The sequence below is a fragment of the Sebastes umbrosus genome, chromosome 24 (genome assembly GCF_015220745.1).
Source record: "Sebastes umbrosus isolate fSebUmb1 chromosome 24, fSebUmb1.pri, whole genome shotgun sequence".
NCBI lineage: Eukaryota > Metazoa > Chordata > Actinopteri > Perciformes > Sebastidae > Sebastes > Sebastes umbrosus.
In genome coordinates, this window is record NC_051292.1 from 9,164,832 (window position 1) to 9,183,704 (window position 18,873).

General features: G+C 45.6%; 1 protein-coding gene across 1 annotated transcript in view; it reads left to right on the forward strand.

The window, feature by feature from the left end:
* pard3ba (par-3 family cell polarity regulator beta a) overlaps positions 1-18,873 on the forward strand; it is a 136,432-nt gene that overhangs the window by 39,469 nt on the left and 78,090 nt on the right. The window contains 6 exon segments of the mRNA XM_037762380.1: positions 4,972-5,054; positions 9,195-9,281; positions 9,492-9,617; positions 10,392-10,867; positions 12,437-12,576; positions 12,812-12,940. Coding sequence (XP_037618308.1) covers positions 4,972-5,054; positions 9,195-9,281; positions 9,492-9,617; positions 10,392-10,867; positions 12,437-12,576; positions 12,812-12,940 — 1,041 coding nt within the window.

The window sequence follows — 18,873 nt, forward strand, 5'->3', positions numbered from 1 at the left end:
ATTGCTGGGCCCGCTGGAAGGAAGGAAAGCATAAGAGAACCAGAACCAGGACTTCGCGTGGCAGACTGTCAGACCCTGCTGCAGTAAAATGAGAGGTTTTCTAAAGGGACTCTGGTTCTCGGAAACACTTCCTCTTTTGGGATCCTCCAAAACCAACACAAAATGAAAGCTCCGTGTTGTAACTTCAATTGAAAATGTTTCACAGACACAAAGAGGAGAACAAAGAATATTTATTGCCCTGTAGTGTGTGAGTGTCCATGTGTGTGTGTGTTTTATATGTGTGTGTGTGAAAGGCTAGGAGGCCGTCACAGCTCTTGGACATATTGAGTCTTGGGCCTGATGGACTTCCATAGATCAATACACCATCACTCCATCCACTGTACCGCTCCTTCGCAACACTCCCCTTATCTCCGCACACTCACTTACTCATACACTCTTACAACACACACACACACACACACACTTGTGTCCCTCTTTGTCTTGGAGGAGGTATTGAAAGCTAGATAAAGTGTAATTAAGGCTGATACAGTGATAAATATGCGCCCTGCCCCTTTAATTGATTTTCCTGCCTGCTGTGGTGAAGGCCAAGGTTGGCCCACTTCTCTCTGTCTTTGATTCCCATGTACAGTAGCCTATGCACACATATACCACTCTTAGTCTGAATAGCTAATAAAGGGCAGTAATTTATTTAAACTTCCTGCCATGTTCCAAGCTAATAAACAAGACGTTTTAACTCGTGAATTCTTTTTACTCGTTCCTCCATCACTCTCTGTTTTTCTAATCCTCGTCATGTTCCTTCATGCGTTCTTCCTCCCCCTGCTCCCTTTGCTCGCTCTGCCTCCCACATTTTTTTTTTGGCTGGTTTTCAACACCTCCGAGCGGTGATGCAATCCATGTTAACACAGCAGAAAGTCTGACTTTTTAAATATGTTGCACTCCGTCCGGCGGTGATGTTGCTGACACCTCAGCTAGCTGAACTACACTCTGTCCGTACAGTGTGTGTTTCTCATGTCAGCAGCTGGATGCAGTGTGTGTCCGTCCCCAGAGGTTTGTAAGTTTTCTCAGGGAACGTACGTGAAAGAATGTGACCGCGGGTTGATGTGATGGATACGGCGAAGGTCAAGGAGCACGGGCTCGCACACTGGAATCTGTGATCTCGCAGTGTGTATGCACACAAACACACTCTTTCTTACGCATGTCTCAGCCGCCTGACGTGTAGCAGACGACTACAGCAGCCCCGGAGGAACCGCGCAAAGAAAGAAACACACACCTCATTACTCATCCGTCTGACACACACACACTAACACGCTCGCACACAAACACCTCATCTCTCATGTGTCTTACACGCCGCCCCGTCACTCACACATACCTCCGACTACAAACACAGAAACATGCATGGCGGTGTGCAACACAATAACAGAGCAGACAACCTGTTAGTTGTGCTCAGACGGGTTTCCAGACAGGTTTCACAAACCTGGGACCACAAAGCCTGCCACATCCGGATCACTCGGTGAAGAAAACAGATTATATAAAACACAATTTACCTGTGCTCACTTTCACTATAAAAAAACTGCAGTTGAAACATTTGAAAAAGCGTATTCATAAAAGAGCCTTCACTTAAATTCGAAGCACAAATTGAAGTAGTAGCAGCTTAAAGTGTTGAAAGGAGTTGAAGTGTGAGCCCAAAGAGTCGTCACTTTTTATAGTGTAAGTGTTAAAAGGAGTTTTAAGAGTCAGCTGAAAGAAGTTATTGTCGGTGAGTTCAAGAAGTTGAAGTGTCAGTTGATGTGTGAACACAGATGGGGGTCAAAGTGTCAGTTGAAGCAGCAGCAGTCGTCTCACTGGGTGTTCTTTCACACTAGAGCCAATACCGTACCTACATTTGAGTACATTACATTTTGAAATGTACACTGAAGAAAAACACTTTTGTTTGCACTCCCATTTTTCATGAGTTGAAGTACAATTTCGTAATAGTGAGCACTTCTCCTTTGCCAAGATAACCCATCCACCTGACAGGTGTGCCATATCAAGATGCTTATTAAGAAGCATAATTATTGCACAGGTGCGCCGTAAGCTGGTCGCAATAAAAGGCAACTCTAATGCTGCGTTCTCAGAACTCAAAACTTGGCAATCTCCTGCTAGAAAAAGTACAATTGAACGCCACTTAAAGTCGGAGTTCCTACTTGTGAACTCGAGGCAAATCCGATCGTCACACAGCAATTGAATTAAAGTATATTTAATTGTATTTATTTAAAATAATACATATCATATAGTAAACCTGCATGTAAAATTATGTCAATGTTATAAGGGCGCTGGTTACGGTAAACAATCTCTGAAAATTATCTTCTCTGCACAAAAGTTATTTGGGAAAACTTAAAAAAATGCCCAAAGAAATGTGGAGGCTGCACTGCTGAGAGTTCAATTGCGAGGAAACATCAGTTTGTCACAGTCAGCCATGGTTCCTGTTTTTGGCGTCGTGCACCTGGAGCGGTTGGAGGTCATGACTTGGAAATTTCAACTGGGAAAATTCAATTCCAACCTCTGAGTTGACTGCAATGCAGCATAAAATGTGCAGATTTATTACACAACACAATGCCAGCCTCGCAACCTCGTTGTCCTCAGCAGGGTCTCGACCTGACTGTAGTCCGTCGTCATAACCCTCTGGAATGGTCACCTTTGATGGTGTCTGGCACTTTGGAGAGGTGTTCTCTTCACAGATGAATCCTGTGTGATCTGTAGCCCTAGCCATGTGAAATCCATAGTTAATCCACAATAAAGAGTGGTCTTTTATTGTGACCAGCCCACGACACACCTGTGTAATAATCATGCTGTTTAATCAGCATTTTGATAAGCCACACCTGTCAGATGGATGGATTATCTCAGTGAAGGAGAAGCGCTTACTAACGACAATTTTAACACAGTTTTACAACAAATTTGAGAGAAAAAAGTAGGGTTGCCCCCTCTTAGTGACTTAGTTGACTAAGATTTCTTTAGTCGATTAGTCGACTAAGATTTCTTTAGTCAATTAGTCGTCTACTTGGACGTTTTGGTCGTAGTCAACTAAGATTTCTTTAGTCGATTAGTGGAATAATTGGTCGTTTTGGTCTCAGTCAACTAAGATTTTTTTAGCCGATTAGTCGTCTAAGATTTCTTTAGTCAATTAGTCGACTAATCTGTCGTTTTGGTTTTAGCAGACTAAGATTTCTTTCGTCGATTCGGTTATTTTTTAAGGTTTTTTCATGCCTTATTTCCAAGACACAATTGTGCACATGTCTGGTAAACACCAGATTTAAAGTGATGTTTCAGTGTGATTCTTTATGGAGAAACTCAGTTTTACAGATCTGTTGATTAAATCAGTCAACAAAATTATATGAGCCTTAGTTGACTAAGAATTTATTTGGTCGAGGACAGCTCTAGAAAAAAGCCTTTTGTGTGCATAGAAAAAGTCTTAGATCTTTTATTTAATACTTATGAAAAATGGAAGCGAAAACAAAAATGTTGCGTTTATATCTTTGCTCAGTTTAGTTGTAGTTTATAGGTAAATGTATGTGGAACTTAGAGTGAATGAAAGCATCCATAATAACGTAAACACATTTATACAACGCTACAAATGCTACTGTATGTGATCACTCTAAGGTTGAGGTTACACCATTCAAGGCAGACATAAAGGCAGTAATCTGACATACTCGTAGAGACGGGGATGATGGTAACTAATGTTTCCTCTTTGTGTGTTGAGATGTGAGGGGGGGCGAGCTGATTGGCTGAGCACCAGCAGGGGACCAAAGAGGAGAGCTGCTGTTTTTATGTCTAGATAAACAGGAGTGCTCTCAATCAGGGATTAGACTCACGCTGGGCATTACGGCGCGATCCTTTCATTTTAAAGCATGAAAGAAAGGCAGGTTTAAGTGTGTGTGTGTGTGTGTGTGCATCTGCATCCCAACATCTTATATAATACAGCAGTTGTAGTGCAGCAGAAATACATCATGTTATTGTACCACACATGTACCGTAGTAGCTCAGTTACATGGTACAACTGGATGTGCAAGTGTGTGAGTGTGTACATGTGTTCCCAAAGGCTGTGTGCCAGTACTGTGATGAGCATGTGTGTGTGTGTGTGTGTGCTAAAGCCCGTCTGCGGTAGCTAATGGCGTTGCGGGAAGATGCACAGCAACAATGGAGCCTCCAGCTCGACCATCCTACCCCCGCACACACATGCGCTCTATTGTGGGGTAATCTGTCCAGATAAGTGGGTCACTATTTGTTCAGGCAGCATGTGCATGTGTTCATAAATACGCCATTTCTACATTTGCAGGCTCTGCACAGCCGATACGTATATTTGCAGGAAATGTATAAAGCATGTATTTACTCGCCGTGTGACAGAGGGTCCATCGGGGAGTTGGGTGTGGTGGGGGTTGCTAAGGAGAAGGCTTGTGGGCGGGGGCTTTTTAGCCATTAGTGCTGGTGACACAATGAAATTGACAAGGCAGAAGGACCTAATTGCACCCCTCTTGTCTTTAACCATTTGGGGCGATTCCTCTCTCCCGCTCCCTGAGCGTGCTTGAGCGTCAACAGTTTGACGCCGTCCTTCTTTTCCCTCCCACATTTCTCTCTCCTTCCTCCTTCTTCCTTTTTTTATCCGTTTGCCCCGGGGTTGTTGATTTTTTTGCCGTCTTAAAAATAGAGCCTTTGCCTGACATAGGGTAGGGATGGAGGGAGGGGGGAGGGAGATAGAAGCATAACATAGAGTGAAGGAAGGACAGCGGCGCGTGGTAGGGAGCTCAGCATCCGGGCGGTCGTTCTCTCTTTCGCTGTCCACAAAGGTGATTGATGACGGCGTTAGATTGTTTTGCTAATTGGCGACGGGCCTCCTCGTGTTCGCCTCTGTTTGTTCAGTTTGTGTGTAACTGTAGACACTATTAATTTGTCACTGTAGCTATTATCACGTTGAATGAATCTGTTTTTGTGTTTACAGGAAATCAACAATGTGCTGAAAGGAGCTCTGGACCGACTGCGCACGGACGACCCCCCTGCCAAGATGAGCCATGTTAACTACAGGTAAGAGAGTGTGTGTGTGTGTGTGTGTGCAGGTGTGTTTCTGGATGTCCAGACAAATCATGCTGTAGCCGGGTACGGTGCAGTGTAGGAAGGCTGGGATTAACGCTTCCAGTCTTTGTTTGACAGCCTGACACTCTGACTGGATTAAACAGTCTCATGGCTGCGTGTGAACGTCTGTGTGTGCTGGAGCAGAGGTGAGTTTTGAGCAGGAGTTGGAGGGAAGTTCCTCCACCTGTTTCACACTTATTGTGAAAGTTGTCTACATGACGACAAGGTAACTTGACAAAGAGACTAAAACAACAGAAGAAAGTGTCTAAAAGGGGTTCAAAAAGATGTAAATACAACCCAAAATTCAGTTTAAAGCAGTTGCAAACAGCTATGTTCTAAAGGTTAGGGACATTAACATGTTAAGTAATTTCATTATTGATTAATATGTTGTTTTTTCTTTTGGTTAATCAAACTCTCTCAGTCCCACTGGGACGCTCGTGCACCCGCCCACTGTTTGAGTGACACTTACACATGATTGGTGTATGACCCTGTCAATCTACATGTGACTAATTCTATTCATTATGAGCAAAAATGAGATGTAGTGTTTGGTTGTAATGCCTCTTTGTGTGTAATGTTGTGGTCATCCAAGCAACAAACAAGTTAAGTTATGTCCCACTTGCCTGAAGTAGGGGAAGAGGTTGTAAAGAATTCCCTGTTGAATTCCCTGTTGTAATTAATTGACATCCAGGGTGTTGACCTTTTGACCCCTATGACGTGAGAATGGTTATGGACTTGAGTAAAAGCATCCGAAAGGTTTGTTTTTTGCACTTTATCGATTGATTTGCTTTCTGTTATTTATGGGTCACGATGCTAAAAGCTCAGTCAGCTTTTTCTTTATTCGTCATATGCACGACAATGACAGCAAGGAGTCGTTGGCAATGAAAATCATGGGTCGCAGGTACCCTTCCACGATGCTCATTAAAAAAATATATATATATAAAAAAGGAAAAGCAAAATGAGAATAAAAGACATAAAATAGTGCAAGTTAAAATAGCATTATTTCAAATCCATATCCTGAATGTAAACAGGATGTAGTATGTATATGCATGCTGAGAAGTAATAAATATATATATGCAGAGGTGTAAACAGGAATTTATTAGTATAGAGAAGTAATAAATATTAATTGATTGTTTAAATTTAAACATCAATTAATTAACAAAATAGATTTGAATGTTTTCTGTCTATCAGTTAGTAAAGAGTATTACTATATATATTTTGTTACTTGACATGTGGGGTGAAACAAAGAAGTGCTTCTTTGTGTATCAACATGCATGACAGCAGCACTACCGGCTGACCCGTTCACACTTCACTCACTTGTCAAGTGTGTGTGTGCACGTGTGAATGAGCGTACTGTACGTGGCTGAGCACACACGTCTCACCATGGCAACCTCCACTTTTGTTTTTTTGGGCTCGTCACCCCCGCACACCTCCGGCATGATGGGAGTTTTATCTCCATTCCCCCAGGGGCTGTCAGTCACGCGGTAACCACGGCAACGGATAACCCCTCCATCACAACCCTTCACCCCGTCTCGTCCGGCAAGCCTTGTGACAAAAGTAAAAGATCATTTCGCAGCGGAATGATTTTCCGATTTAGAAGATTGTCCTTTTTAAAAAGAAGTCAGGAGAAAAGACTCGGCTGCAGTGACAGATGGTGATTCTTCTACATTCTTACAGTGCAGCGGCGTCCCGACAGCACTGTGACACAATGGAGGCACGGCTCTTCACAGATAGTTTGCCATGGTAACAGATGGTTGGCGGTTGAAGGAGCCGCGGTGAGCGAGCGGGGGCACATTTTCAGCGAGTCCCGGCCGCGAGTTTGTTAGGCACTCGGCCTCCACTGATGTAGAGGAAGTCAACCAAGAGTGGGAGCTCCATCTGTCTCACTCCTCGTTGCTCTTTTCATCCGTCCCACCGTCCCTCTCTCTCTCTCTCTCTCCCCCCAGTGGAACGACTGTGTTTGTGTTTGTGTCAGCGGGATACTAAAATGGGTGAGCGGAGCTATTCTGCATATTAGAGCGCGGCGCTAACAAGCTACGGCTGCCTCTGATGAGCTTGTTTGTGCCGCCGTTTGTTTTTATATGAATGTAAATGGGCTGTGGAAGTGTGTGTGTGTGTGTGTCAGTGCACACTGTGTGAAAACATATACATCATTCAGGACCAGCTTTGTACCTGTGTGTGTGTGTATCCTGTCCCGGTTTGATTGTTTACCATCACTGAAAGTAAATTCAAACTGCGTATGTTTGTGTGTGTGTGTGTCATGCCTTGTGCACATGTGTAATTTAGATGTAACTGTGCTCTCTAATAGATGTAAATTTGATGCATGTGTGTATCTGTGAATTCAATTTAGAGGAATGTGACTGATGGTGTTTGTGAGCGCGCAATAGATGTAGCAATAAGAATGCAAATTGGATGTGTGTGTGTGTGTGTGTACAGTACGCGTGTGTGACCGTGCCAGAGGTTAACGAGAGCGAGGTGACAGTGACGGAGGAGTGTGTTATAATGATCCCAGCTAGTCCTTGGGCTTGTGTACGCGGAAGAAGCACATAAACCTTGAACTTCGCCGCCTTTCTTCTCAGACTTGCCGTCTTTTTTTTTTTGTTCTTCACGCAGACACCTCATCACTCCTTTTTTTTTTGTTGCTTTGTGAAAGCTATGCGGGGAAACTTTGGGGGAAAACAAAATCTTCATGTTCTTGGCCTCCACCTGAGATCGCTTCCTTTTGGGTCGTTCCTCATTACCTCCTCACATGCAGTTCAGAGGCTGGAGGAGAAAAGTGGGCGACAATGCCAAAAGTGTCTTGCAGAAAAGTGGGTGACAACGCCAAGAATGTCTTCGATGAGCTCTGAGGTATTCTTTTGAGGACGAGACCATCAGCGAGAAGATTGGCTATTTCTATATAGTTATTCTTAATGCTTGACATCCGGGCCACCGGGTCCGATTCCGGAGAAATCATGCAGGAACACCAGAAACTCCTTCAGCTTCCGGCCTCCGGCAGTGACCAGCCCACCACAGACAGATCCCAATCTTCCTCCTTCGACAGTCGGAACTCCGGTGCCTCGCTGCTCCGCCGGTCCCCGCTGGGAGCTAACGCCGACACCACGCCGCTGGAGGCCAAGGCCGTATTGCCGGGCCCGCTGGAGAGAAGGGAGGCAAGGGAGAACCAGAACCAGGAGTGTGCGGGGCAGGCTGTCAGACACTGCTGCAGTGAAATGAGAAGTTTTCTAAAGGGACTCTGGTCCACAGGGACCGCCAAAATCAACACAACATGAAAGTTCCTCGTAGTAGCTTCAAGTAATTCTCTCTCTGGGTCCAAATTTTTATAAAGTGCCACTTTCACTTCTTATTCGGAAGTTTGTTTCATCAAGTGCCTACAGCTTTCTACTATGCAATCAAAAAGTACCTTTGATTTTGGAAGACCTTCTGATATTCCCTTGGAAAAGTTTGAGAGGAAAAGCAATGATCTTGCGTTGGACAAAATTGATGCTGCAGCACACGTTTGAGATGATTTTTTTTTTGGTGGTAAAAACTGCAAATACGACTTGAAGAACATGATTTCTCAGATTTTTTTTTTTTTTTTTCTTTCCCCGTGTGATCTTCCTCTACCACGCTGCCATCATGCAGGTCCCCCTCTCTCAGCCATCCGCTATCAAAAAGCAGCCCCTCTTCCTCTTTATCTTTAGCAGCATTGTCCTTGTTTATCTTTCTGTTAAAAGCCACAGTTCAGGGCCTCCGCCGAGATTATTAGAGACGCTCATTCCGTTTCATCTCTATCCGTCTTCCTCTTTTATCTCCTTGCTCTCGTCTTTTGTCCACCGGCTAGATCGGGCGGTTTAGAAGCAGGTAGATAAAGGCTCAAGTAGCCACCTGCGTCCACACACACACACACACACACACGTTTTTCTGATGTTTGGCAGGAATACCTGTAAGCTAATTGGTATCTGTGTAGCCTGGAGGAAAATGCTAATTTATTTTGAAGAGCTTGCACATGTAGGAGTGTGTGTGTGTGTGTGTGTTACTGCATCAGTATTTTCATGATTGCATGCAATATAATATGTACATCCTGACTTCAAGATGTTTGTGTTTTGTTGACAGCACCCTGACGAGGGTGGTGGAGTTTCCAGGTGACTGGGCACCCCTGGGTATTCATGTGATCCCCTACTCCTCCTCTCTCAGTGGACGGTAAGCACACACACACACACCCATATTGTGCAAACACACCCTCCCCTTCCCACCACATCCACTTCAATGGATCAGACAGTCATAAAGAAAGGCAGATGGCAATGTTGACTCATAGGAATGCATAAGCGGTGGCATGTAATCATATATATGTTTACCTCCATGAATTCACTCTACACTGTGTGTGTGTGTGTGTGTGTGTGTGTTGTAAAGGACCCTGGGCCTGCACATTAAAGGCATCGAGGAGAACAGCCGCTCCAAGAGAGAGAATCTCTTCCAGCAGGATGAGTGTATCGTCCAAATCAACGACACGCCACTCCAGGACAAGACCTTCTCCCAGTAAGTATGCTGGGATGACCTACGCAGAAACCACATCTACTCTCACTAGGGGTGTAACGATAGATTTCCATGGTACCATATTTGGCTCATCTAGAGTGATACGATACAATACGGTACGGTATGATACGATACAGTACGATACGATTCAGTGACTTGAAATTGATACAGTAACTATTATCTATAAGTATACTATCATCAGTAACTATACTACAATCGATTATTTACCTTGCAAATAGATTTTAGATTGATATATGTCCCCCGTAAAGGACAACTTGCCGAGTACCTATCGATGTAGTTGGATCGTAGGAATGTAAATCGATACATGGATGTAGTAGATGAACCGTTACACCCCTAACTATCACAAAAGAGTGCATGTGTATGTTTCCAGCACACACACATCTACAACCTCCCGTCCCCCATTCCTTCTGTCCGTCCTCTCTGTGGTGGAGCTGAATAGGTCCATTTAACTGCGTCCCACTGTGTTCGTCTGTGTTGTGCTGATAGTAGTCTATTAAAGTCTGCGATAGGAACCTGCTGTCGGGGTCTCCACAGTGTCCCAAACCAGCTGGAAAAGTCACTCCGTGCGCGATCCAAGATGAAATACAGCTTCATTATTGACACACGAGCCTCATTCGCCCTCCTCGTTCTCCGCTTTCCAATTATCTGTGTTCTCCTTCTGGGTTCTGCTTGACTTTCTTTGTCCCAGTTTTCCACTTATCACATATATAAAACTAAAAATGTCAATATTCCTCAATTTTCCTTTCTTTTCCTTAGATCACAGGAAGTGTTCCGCCAGGCCATGAGCTCCCCCACCGTGCATCTGGAGGTCCTCCCCTCGGCCAACAAGCCGCGCTACGAGAAGAGCCTCATCGGTCAGCTTTTCACCGGCGACGGCAAAGACGCCACCGTAAAAGCGAAGAGTCCGATGACGGTCCGCGCTAAAACCGCCCTCCAACCGGAACCCAAACAAGACACCAGACCGAACGGCAAACTAGAAGTGAGGCGACCAGACACGCGCGTCAAGACCCCTGATTCACGTTCAGTAAACACATCACCAGCGGAGCTCCAGTCTGGGTATAACTCCTCGGCGAGAGTCTCCCCCACACTTCCAGGCAGGGCGGCGAGCTCCTCCCCGACACCCAGGACCAGAAGCCAGAGCCCCCTGGACAGTAGGAGCCCTGTACCCGGCCTGGCCAACCTCACCAGCAGGAGGGGCAGCGGCAAGAGGATCAAAATTGACCTGAAGAAAGGTAAATGTGCAGCTGAATACCCATTTATTATACTCATCAAGCCTGCATTACAAACTGTATATGGGCAAGAAGCAAGAAAAATCCACTTGGTCTTTTTGGGGACATTCATGCTTATTTATGTTTCTTATCTTGTTTTTCTGATGTACGCTGATTTGGAAGTCGAACGCAATTTTAGTCTATATTGGAAAGTAACTTTTCATCGTGAAGATATTCTTCAATTTTTTTTTAATCTTTTTTGGATAACCTTAAATACCGTCTGGTTGTTTTGCTTTTAGATTTGAACCCAGACTGAGTGAGTCTGGCTTTCTCGGCCCGCCTTATCTATTATCCCTCTAAAACACATCAGTGCTGGAGCGCCGATGTGTTGATAGCACTGGAATAGGTTTGTAGGGCTGTGAATAGGCTCCTGTTCTAGCAGCCTGTAGTGTTATGGGGCACTGAAAGGATCGCTGTAATTGGGCTGCATGCACACACTTGCTACAGGTAGCCGGAGAAAAGGCGACGAGATATCCAGATGAAAGGATAGAAGAAATTGGGCTCCACACTCTCAAAAGCTCTATTCACCGCTGTTTTATTGTTGCTCTCTTTTCTTTCCCCGCCACCTTTTCATGCCTCCCATTTTTCTTCTCCTCTTCCCTCCATCCGTCTTTTGTTAGATTTCTCTCCCTCCATCCCTTTCACCTGATGCAAGATCAGAGCGGAGGATATTATGGGCTTTCTAACACCCTCTCCCTTGGCAACAGGCTCTTTCTCTCCGTGACTGACAGGCGGTGAGGTTTAGGTGCGCTAATGTAGGGCAGGCAGAGGCTTAGCTTGGAGACCAGATAGCATCGCTCACCGCCTTTAGTATGCCACGCCGGCTTTGCTCTCCCTGCACACACACACACACACACACACACACAGAGCGTGGCACATTTCACTCATGGCTTGGGGCTTGTGAGGCCGTGAAAAAGGGAGAGGGTGGAGGTTCTGGGGGGTTGATGGCTCATGCATGTGTGTGTGTGTGTGTGTGGCCTCAGAAACACACACTTGTAAATGTATAAACACACACACAGATAAACGCAGGCTCACACACCCACAAGGAAAATCTTTGTGGAAATCACGTTGCATCCCGAGGGAGGGAAGCTAGAGAAGGGAATAATATCTCTCAGGTTCCTCTCTCTCCTCTCTCCTCTCTCTCCCGCACCCCCCACCTTCCTCCCATCTTCTCCCTCTACCTCCCTTCATCAGCCACCGTTCGGCCTGCTCACACGTGAAATTAAAGGCAGAGTCTGTCTAATCCGGCTAGGAGAGGAGCCTTCTCCCGGCGGCTCAGAGGCTGAGCCAGGCAACAAACCCCCTAGAGGAAAACAGGCACTTAAACAGTAGCTAATGTGGAGGAAGATGCTTAAAACCGGAGAGGAGGAGAGGAGGGAAAAAACGAGTGGAGAAAAAGAGAGAAAAGTGTCATAACACGGAGGGAAAATTCAATTAAAATGGAATTAAAAGTAATAAAATGTATGAATTCAAGTCTGGTCTTCGGGGGTGTTGATGTAACTAACGCACACCGTGACTGCTTTGTTCCCACAGGCACAGAGGGTCTGGGCTTCACCGTGGTAACCCGGGACGCCTCGGTCCACGGGCCAGGGCCAATCCTGGTGAAGAACATCCTGCCACGAGGCGCGGCAGTCAAAGACGGCCGCCTGCAGCCTGGAGACCGCATTCTGGAGGTAACCTCAGACTGTTGAGTAGAAAAACCAACGTCAAAGAGCATAGAAGCAAAGAGATAGATGGCGCTCCGTAAGGAACCTTCCTAAGAGAAAAATACTTTTCTACAGCAGCCTCTGTGGCACACCTGCTGGTTAAACTGAGTAACTGCACTTTCCTGAGCACTGCCAGTGGATAATGCATTTTGCTTTAATATCCTCCACTGTGTGTGTGTTTTCTCTTTTCCCGTGTGTGTAGGTGAACGGAGTGGACATGACAGGCCGTAACCAGGAGGAACTGGTGGGCATGCTGCGCAGCACCAGGCAGGGGGAGAGCGTGAGCGTGGTGGTGGCGCGGCAGGAGGACATCTTCCTGCCTCGGGAACTGGTAAGAGAGAGCTCAAAAAAACATCCGATGGTCTTCACTTTAGCGCTCTTTTTTTTTCTGTCTCCTCCTCTTCCTCTACATTGTGTCATTTTTTTTCCGTTTTCTCCCTCAAAGGAGCTAACCTCTTTACGTTGATGCCCTTTTTTCCCCCCCATAAACACCACACATGCCCAGAGCACGCTCCGGCCTTCCTGTCCCCCCTTCTGCTGTGTTGACACAGCGATGCCACAGGAAGTCACACACGCAAGGCTACCCCCTCCTCGCAGGAAACGTGTGAGCGAGCATGTCCACCCACACGCCAGCGGGTGTTAAGCGACGGTTTACCCCGGCAGCGCCTGACGGGGTCGGAGGTCAGCGTCGTGGCTGTGAAACCGACCCCAGTTTGACCGTGCCTCACTGGGGACGTTTTATCAATAAACACACACTTTTAAACATACACACACGCAGCCAGGTGGCCCCTTGAAAGTCACCCGCTCTCTGTAAATGATGTTTTTTCGACTCGGCGCGCTTCTATTCTCTCCCCTCTGTCCTCGCCGGTTATTCTGATTATTCCCTTCCCGCTACTTCAAAGCGCTGTGAGAAGAGACGCGCAGGGCTTTGTAGTGACTGATGCATATTCACACCTAAGAGCGGGCTTGCGCACACACTCCAACTCCTAAACACCTTGATAAAAAACGTGCGTGCACAGACGAACACATCACAGGATCTTTTAAACAGCCAAGTTGCTGCTTCCGAAAATAGTTTGCCCTCATTAATGGCCCAGCAGTCTTGGCATAACAAGTGCACTTTGATGAGCCTCTACAGTCTTCATCTAACACTTGCTTGTATTTGGGCATTAGAGACTTAAAGAGAGGAGGGGTGGATGTGTGAGGGGCGGGGGGGGAATGAGAGAGAGCCTTCACTCCTGTCTCTGTCGAGGCTGTTGAAGTTGTTGGTGCCCCGCGAGATCTGGCCCTTATCTCCAGCACAGTCCTCCACCTCAAAGACGGTTTGATGTCCCCTAAGCACACACACACACACACACACGCACTAACTCGCATATTTACAGACACACACACACAAACACCACACACAGGCACTCTGGAGGTTCTGTGCAGACCCTCAAAAAGCAAAGGATTACATAAAATACATACATGCAGTAGCTACCACGGAGGAAAGAGTTCACCATTAGAGCGAGGGTAGGCAGAATGTTTTTGGCATCATTGGGCAAAACATTCCATAATAACCTTTCAGCATATTGTAATTCAAGTGTTCTGAGAGAGACATCTGCACCTCCCCATGGCTCTGTTTTCAGGCTTTAAGAAAATCTAGCCCGTGACGGGAGACTTTGACCAATCACAGGTCATTTCAGAGAGAAAGCGTTCTTATTGGCTGTCAACGGAGGCAGCTGTCAATCACTTACAAACTCCGATCAAACGGTCAAACTAGGCAGCGCTGATCAAATATGAATCAATATTCTGTTACTGTAATGCCTATTTCTCACCTCGCGAGTGATTGACAGCTGCTCAGAGGCGGCAAGGCTCCAGCTCGGCTCTGTCTCATGCACTACTGTCAGGATATAGTGACCGTTTTATAATCATAACTTTTTTTTTTAATCATATATGCTCCATTTCTACCAACTGCTGCTATAAAAGTAGAACAAGACTGAATAAAAGACATCCCCACCTTTCCAAAAATCCACACCCTACTGCAAAAAAAACAAACCTCTCTCCTCCCTCGCTGGTTTATAATTGCTCAAATCTTCCTCCTGCTGCTCTCAAGTAGTAAATGGTAGTGGAAATGTACTAGCAAGGAGCGGCTCGCGACAATTCGGCGGCACAAAAGATGTAACGATGATGGAGACGCATTAAGTCGCCGCGGCCATCTGCTTCTCCCATCGTACCCCAAACGCTCCTGCGTAGGTGTCTGTCTGCACTTGTGTCTGACTTAGTGTGGGTGCTCATGAATATTTATCAATGTTTTAGAGGGCTGTGATATCTTTGCAAAAAAAACTACCTTTCAGCATCCACATTACTACGGTCATATTTGTTTAAAAAAACAACAACAAAATAATCAGATGCAAATCAGCAGTTCATTATCTCAGTTCTACATTCAGTAGCTGCTGAGATTAATTGGCTGAATCTTCAATATCAGCTTATTGCATATGTCGAGGTTTAATTTGGTCTTCTACGGGGACATTCTCTCCAGATGAAAGCATTCACGTGATACTAGATGTTTGGTTTATTTTGATTAAAAAAAGACTCACATTATCTGGGAGCGTTTATGAGACATTGTGGTGTTATGATCAGTGAGTATTTACCTGTTGGGATTCACTTTGCAATGCTTCTGCTCTGTGGTTTAAATGCAAATGCTCATCTACTTTACAAAATGCATCTTTACGTCCATGTTTTTAACCCCGTTATCGTCTGCAGCCCGCTCTATTTCGGCTGGATGCACCTGATTTCTTGTATCCAAAATAATTGAATCCAACATCCGACTAAATCTGAAACCGTCACCAGAATAAATAAGTCATTTTTCATAGCAGTAGACGCAGCATTTGTAGAATTCAGACACATTTGCGCTGTAAAGAAAGAAGTGTGTGCTCCCAACTACTGACCCTGCTCTCTCACAGTGTTGTTACTCTAACAAGAAATGAAAAGAATCTCTGCAGGCTACAGCATCTTATATCACTATTACACTCATAAATGGGGCCAGTATTGCCTCTGATTGCATGTAAACAAGGCTTTTACAGTGTAATGTATACCCTTCTTATGCTATGTTCACACTGCGAGCGACAAAAAAGCAACAAGCGGGGCCAGCTACGTCGGCTCGTTGGAGTTGAGAGACGACGTGTGTGACTGGGTTGTTTCACAAGAGGCCAGTTTACGAGCTAATTTTAAACCAATAAAAAGCTAAATCGTCTTGCTCTCCACACAGACTGCTTACCGGCATTCAACCAAAGCGTGCTCAAACGTGATTTGTCAATACTACTCGGACTACAAACGGAAACCAGGATGCTTCCGATACCCAAATCGAGATGATTATGAGAAGTCATTGCAATCCATCCTGAGGGGGGCATGAATGTGTGCACCAAATCTCATCACAATCCACCCAAAATTGGTCTGGATATTGGACCAAAGCGACCGACCAGCCAACATACAGCCGTCTCCAAGAGTTCTGTAGACAGTGTGGCTTAAAATAAGTGATGGAGGAAGGAGTCTCCAACCACTGATGCTTCATGATATCAGTAGAAATACACTCAGTGATGCTAATACTTGAATGAGGGATGCAGGGGGATCAGCTCAGCCAAACAGCAGCAACCCTGGAGCTGGTCAGGGGTCAATGTATTTGTGAAAGGACACTTCAGCAGAACACTTGCTGACACAGCAGGGTCATCTGGTGAAAGGGGCTGCTGCCAACCTACAAGATTTATACTCTCCGCTCCGTCATTCATATGGTCCTTTTTTTTATCTCCCTTGTACAAGCAAAGTGGACTTTTAGAGGAACTATCTGAACCGCTGATTGATTAGTTTCAACAGAGCGGGTATTGATGTTTCATGAGCAGCGTGTGGTTCTGTGAAAGCACTTCGGCAGCGCCGGGAGGCACGCTGGTCTCTTTCAGTCGGACTAACGGCAAAAGCTGTGCGAATTAGCCCCTCTTCATTAGGACACAAAAGGAGGACGGTTTGCTACCCCGTCTCTCACGCACCCTCCAAGTAATTAAAAAGTGATAACTTCTAATCACAGTTTCATTCCTGTCAGCATTTCTGCGTTCCCCGACGCTCGGCGGGGCCTCGTTTCGTTTCGGGGCGGAGAGTTTTCTTGAATGTGATATATGTGTGTGTGTTCGTAGCAGAATTACGCCCAGGACAGGATGGAGGGGTCAACCTGCACATGGTTGACCCCCTAGGCACGGGCAAGCCTAGGCCAGCTCACAGGAAGAAGGGGTCGTCAGGCAGCTTGTCCTCTCTCTTTTTATTTGTTGTCTATCCCTCTTTATCTTTGTTTCTGTCAGTCTGTCTTAGCTGAAGCTCTTCTTTCCTTTTCATTATCCCCCGAACCCCTCTCCTCTCTCTCTCCAACTCACCAGAATTATCCCTCAATCAGTCATTTTCCTCTCCTTTCTCCTCATTGTGAGGTAAAGGTGTAAAGCGGCGGAGAGGCAGACATTAAGGCGATTAATTGGCAGCTCCGTCGTTGCCGTCGAGCGCGGCGAGATCTCATCTTAATTGAATGTCGCTCTCACCGCTAATCCCGCCGCTTTGAAACCCCCCATTTGGAAATCCTCTGCGACAAAAGGCTCTGTGTGTAATCGCTGTGTATCACCCCCCCCACCCTCACCACCACCACCACCAGCACCACCACCCACCCTGGGCTATGAAAAAGCTCCTTTTGTCTCCTCATTTGGGTGTTGAAGAGGGTGGTCTCTCTGCTGGCTAAAAGCTTGTTAAGGAGCCATTGCTTAGGGCTAACTGGAGGGAGGGGGGGGTCGCAGAGCGGAGCCAAGGGGTCTCAGCCACCCTGGGGACGCAATCTGCCCCCAAGGGAAGGGTATTAGAGGGGATATTGGAGTGTGTGAGAGTGTTTGGACCACCACTGAGATCCACTTGTAAATAGATTTGAATCACATTCTCATAAGTTTCTTCCCAGAGCCTGCTGCGCTCTGATTCGGCCACCTTCACCTCGTGTGTTATTGCAGCTCCATCACCGAGGTATTTAAAACCTCCCAGGTTGCCACCTGAGTCTTCTCAAGTGTCTCTCACGCAGGAAGTATGCGGATTGTCTTTGTAATTCCTCCCGGTTTTGAGTAACAGCACTCTGAAATGCCTTGTTGATAAAAATAAGCCCCCGACTTGAGAGTCTTGTGTTGTACTGAAATAGAAAAATAGATTCCAGGACTTTTTTGAAGGACTCGTTTTGCTTGATTTAACTTGTTATCGTCATGTCAAGGAACTGAATATGAACACCACCTGAGAGGTGATTATCAGTGGAGCTAAAGTTCAATAGAAACCGTGTGTGAAGTTGAATAGTATTTGCAAATTCTGGATTTTTAAATGAGGGTGAAGGAGTTGTTTTTAGATATTTGTGCCCAGGTAATTGAACTTTGTTGCGGGGAAAAAAACATATCCGACAGGGGGATCGAGGGGGATCCTTAGAATTTTTCTCAATTCAATTTTAAACGTTGTTTTGGGGGCATTTTATGCCTTGAAATGAGGGGAGAGAGGGATACAGTAGGGATAGTAGGGTGCCCCGTATTTATTTTATATGTTTATCAATCTATAGTTTATATCATAGACTGTATATAAGAAGTGGACGTAGTCACCGTGACGTCACCCGGTTTGTGGACTGTCGTTTTGAAGCCTTGAGTTCGGCATTTTGGCCCCCACCACCTTGGTATTTAGACGTTACCATCTTTGTTTTTGGTCGTCACCATCTTGAGAGGGTGGAGCTAAGTACAACCAAACGATGTGAACACTGTGAAAGGGTTAAAGTTCTAAGACGGAAACACGGGCAACTCCCAGACCAAGTCTATTTGACTCTAAATGGGACCACACTTTACTAAATGAACATCATGCTGTATTGAAGAAGACTTGAAACTAGCGATTGAGACCATAAACTAATGTTTACAATGTTTACTGAGGGAATAAATCAAGAGAGAAGTAGGATCATTTTCTCATAGATTTCTATACAATCAGACTTCTTCTTGCAACCAGAGGAGTCGCCCCCTGCTGGCTGTTAGAAAGAATGCAGGTTTAAGCCACTTTTAGACTGGCTTCACTATCAGAAAACGGTCATTTGAATCATATTTGTAACAGTGTTTTGTAAGGTGCTAACAAATGGTGCTGCCTTGTATCTAGTATCTGCTGGGCTCTAACTAATAGGCACTGAGCTGTCATCTGTTTTAAATCCAAAGTAAAAGCAGCGGCTCGGATCAGTGTGTTCCAGCACCTTTC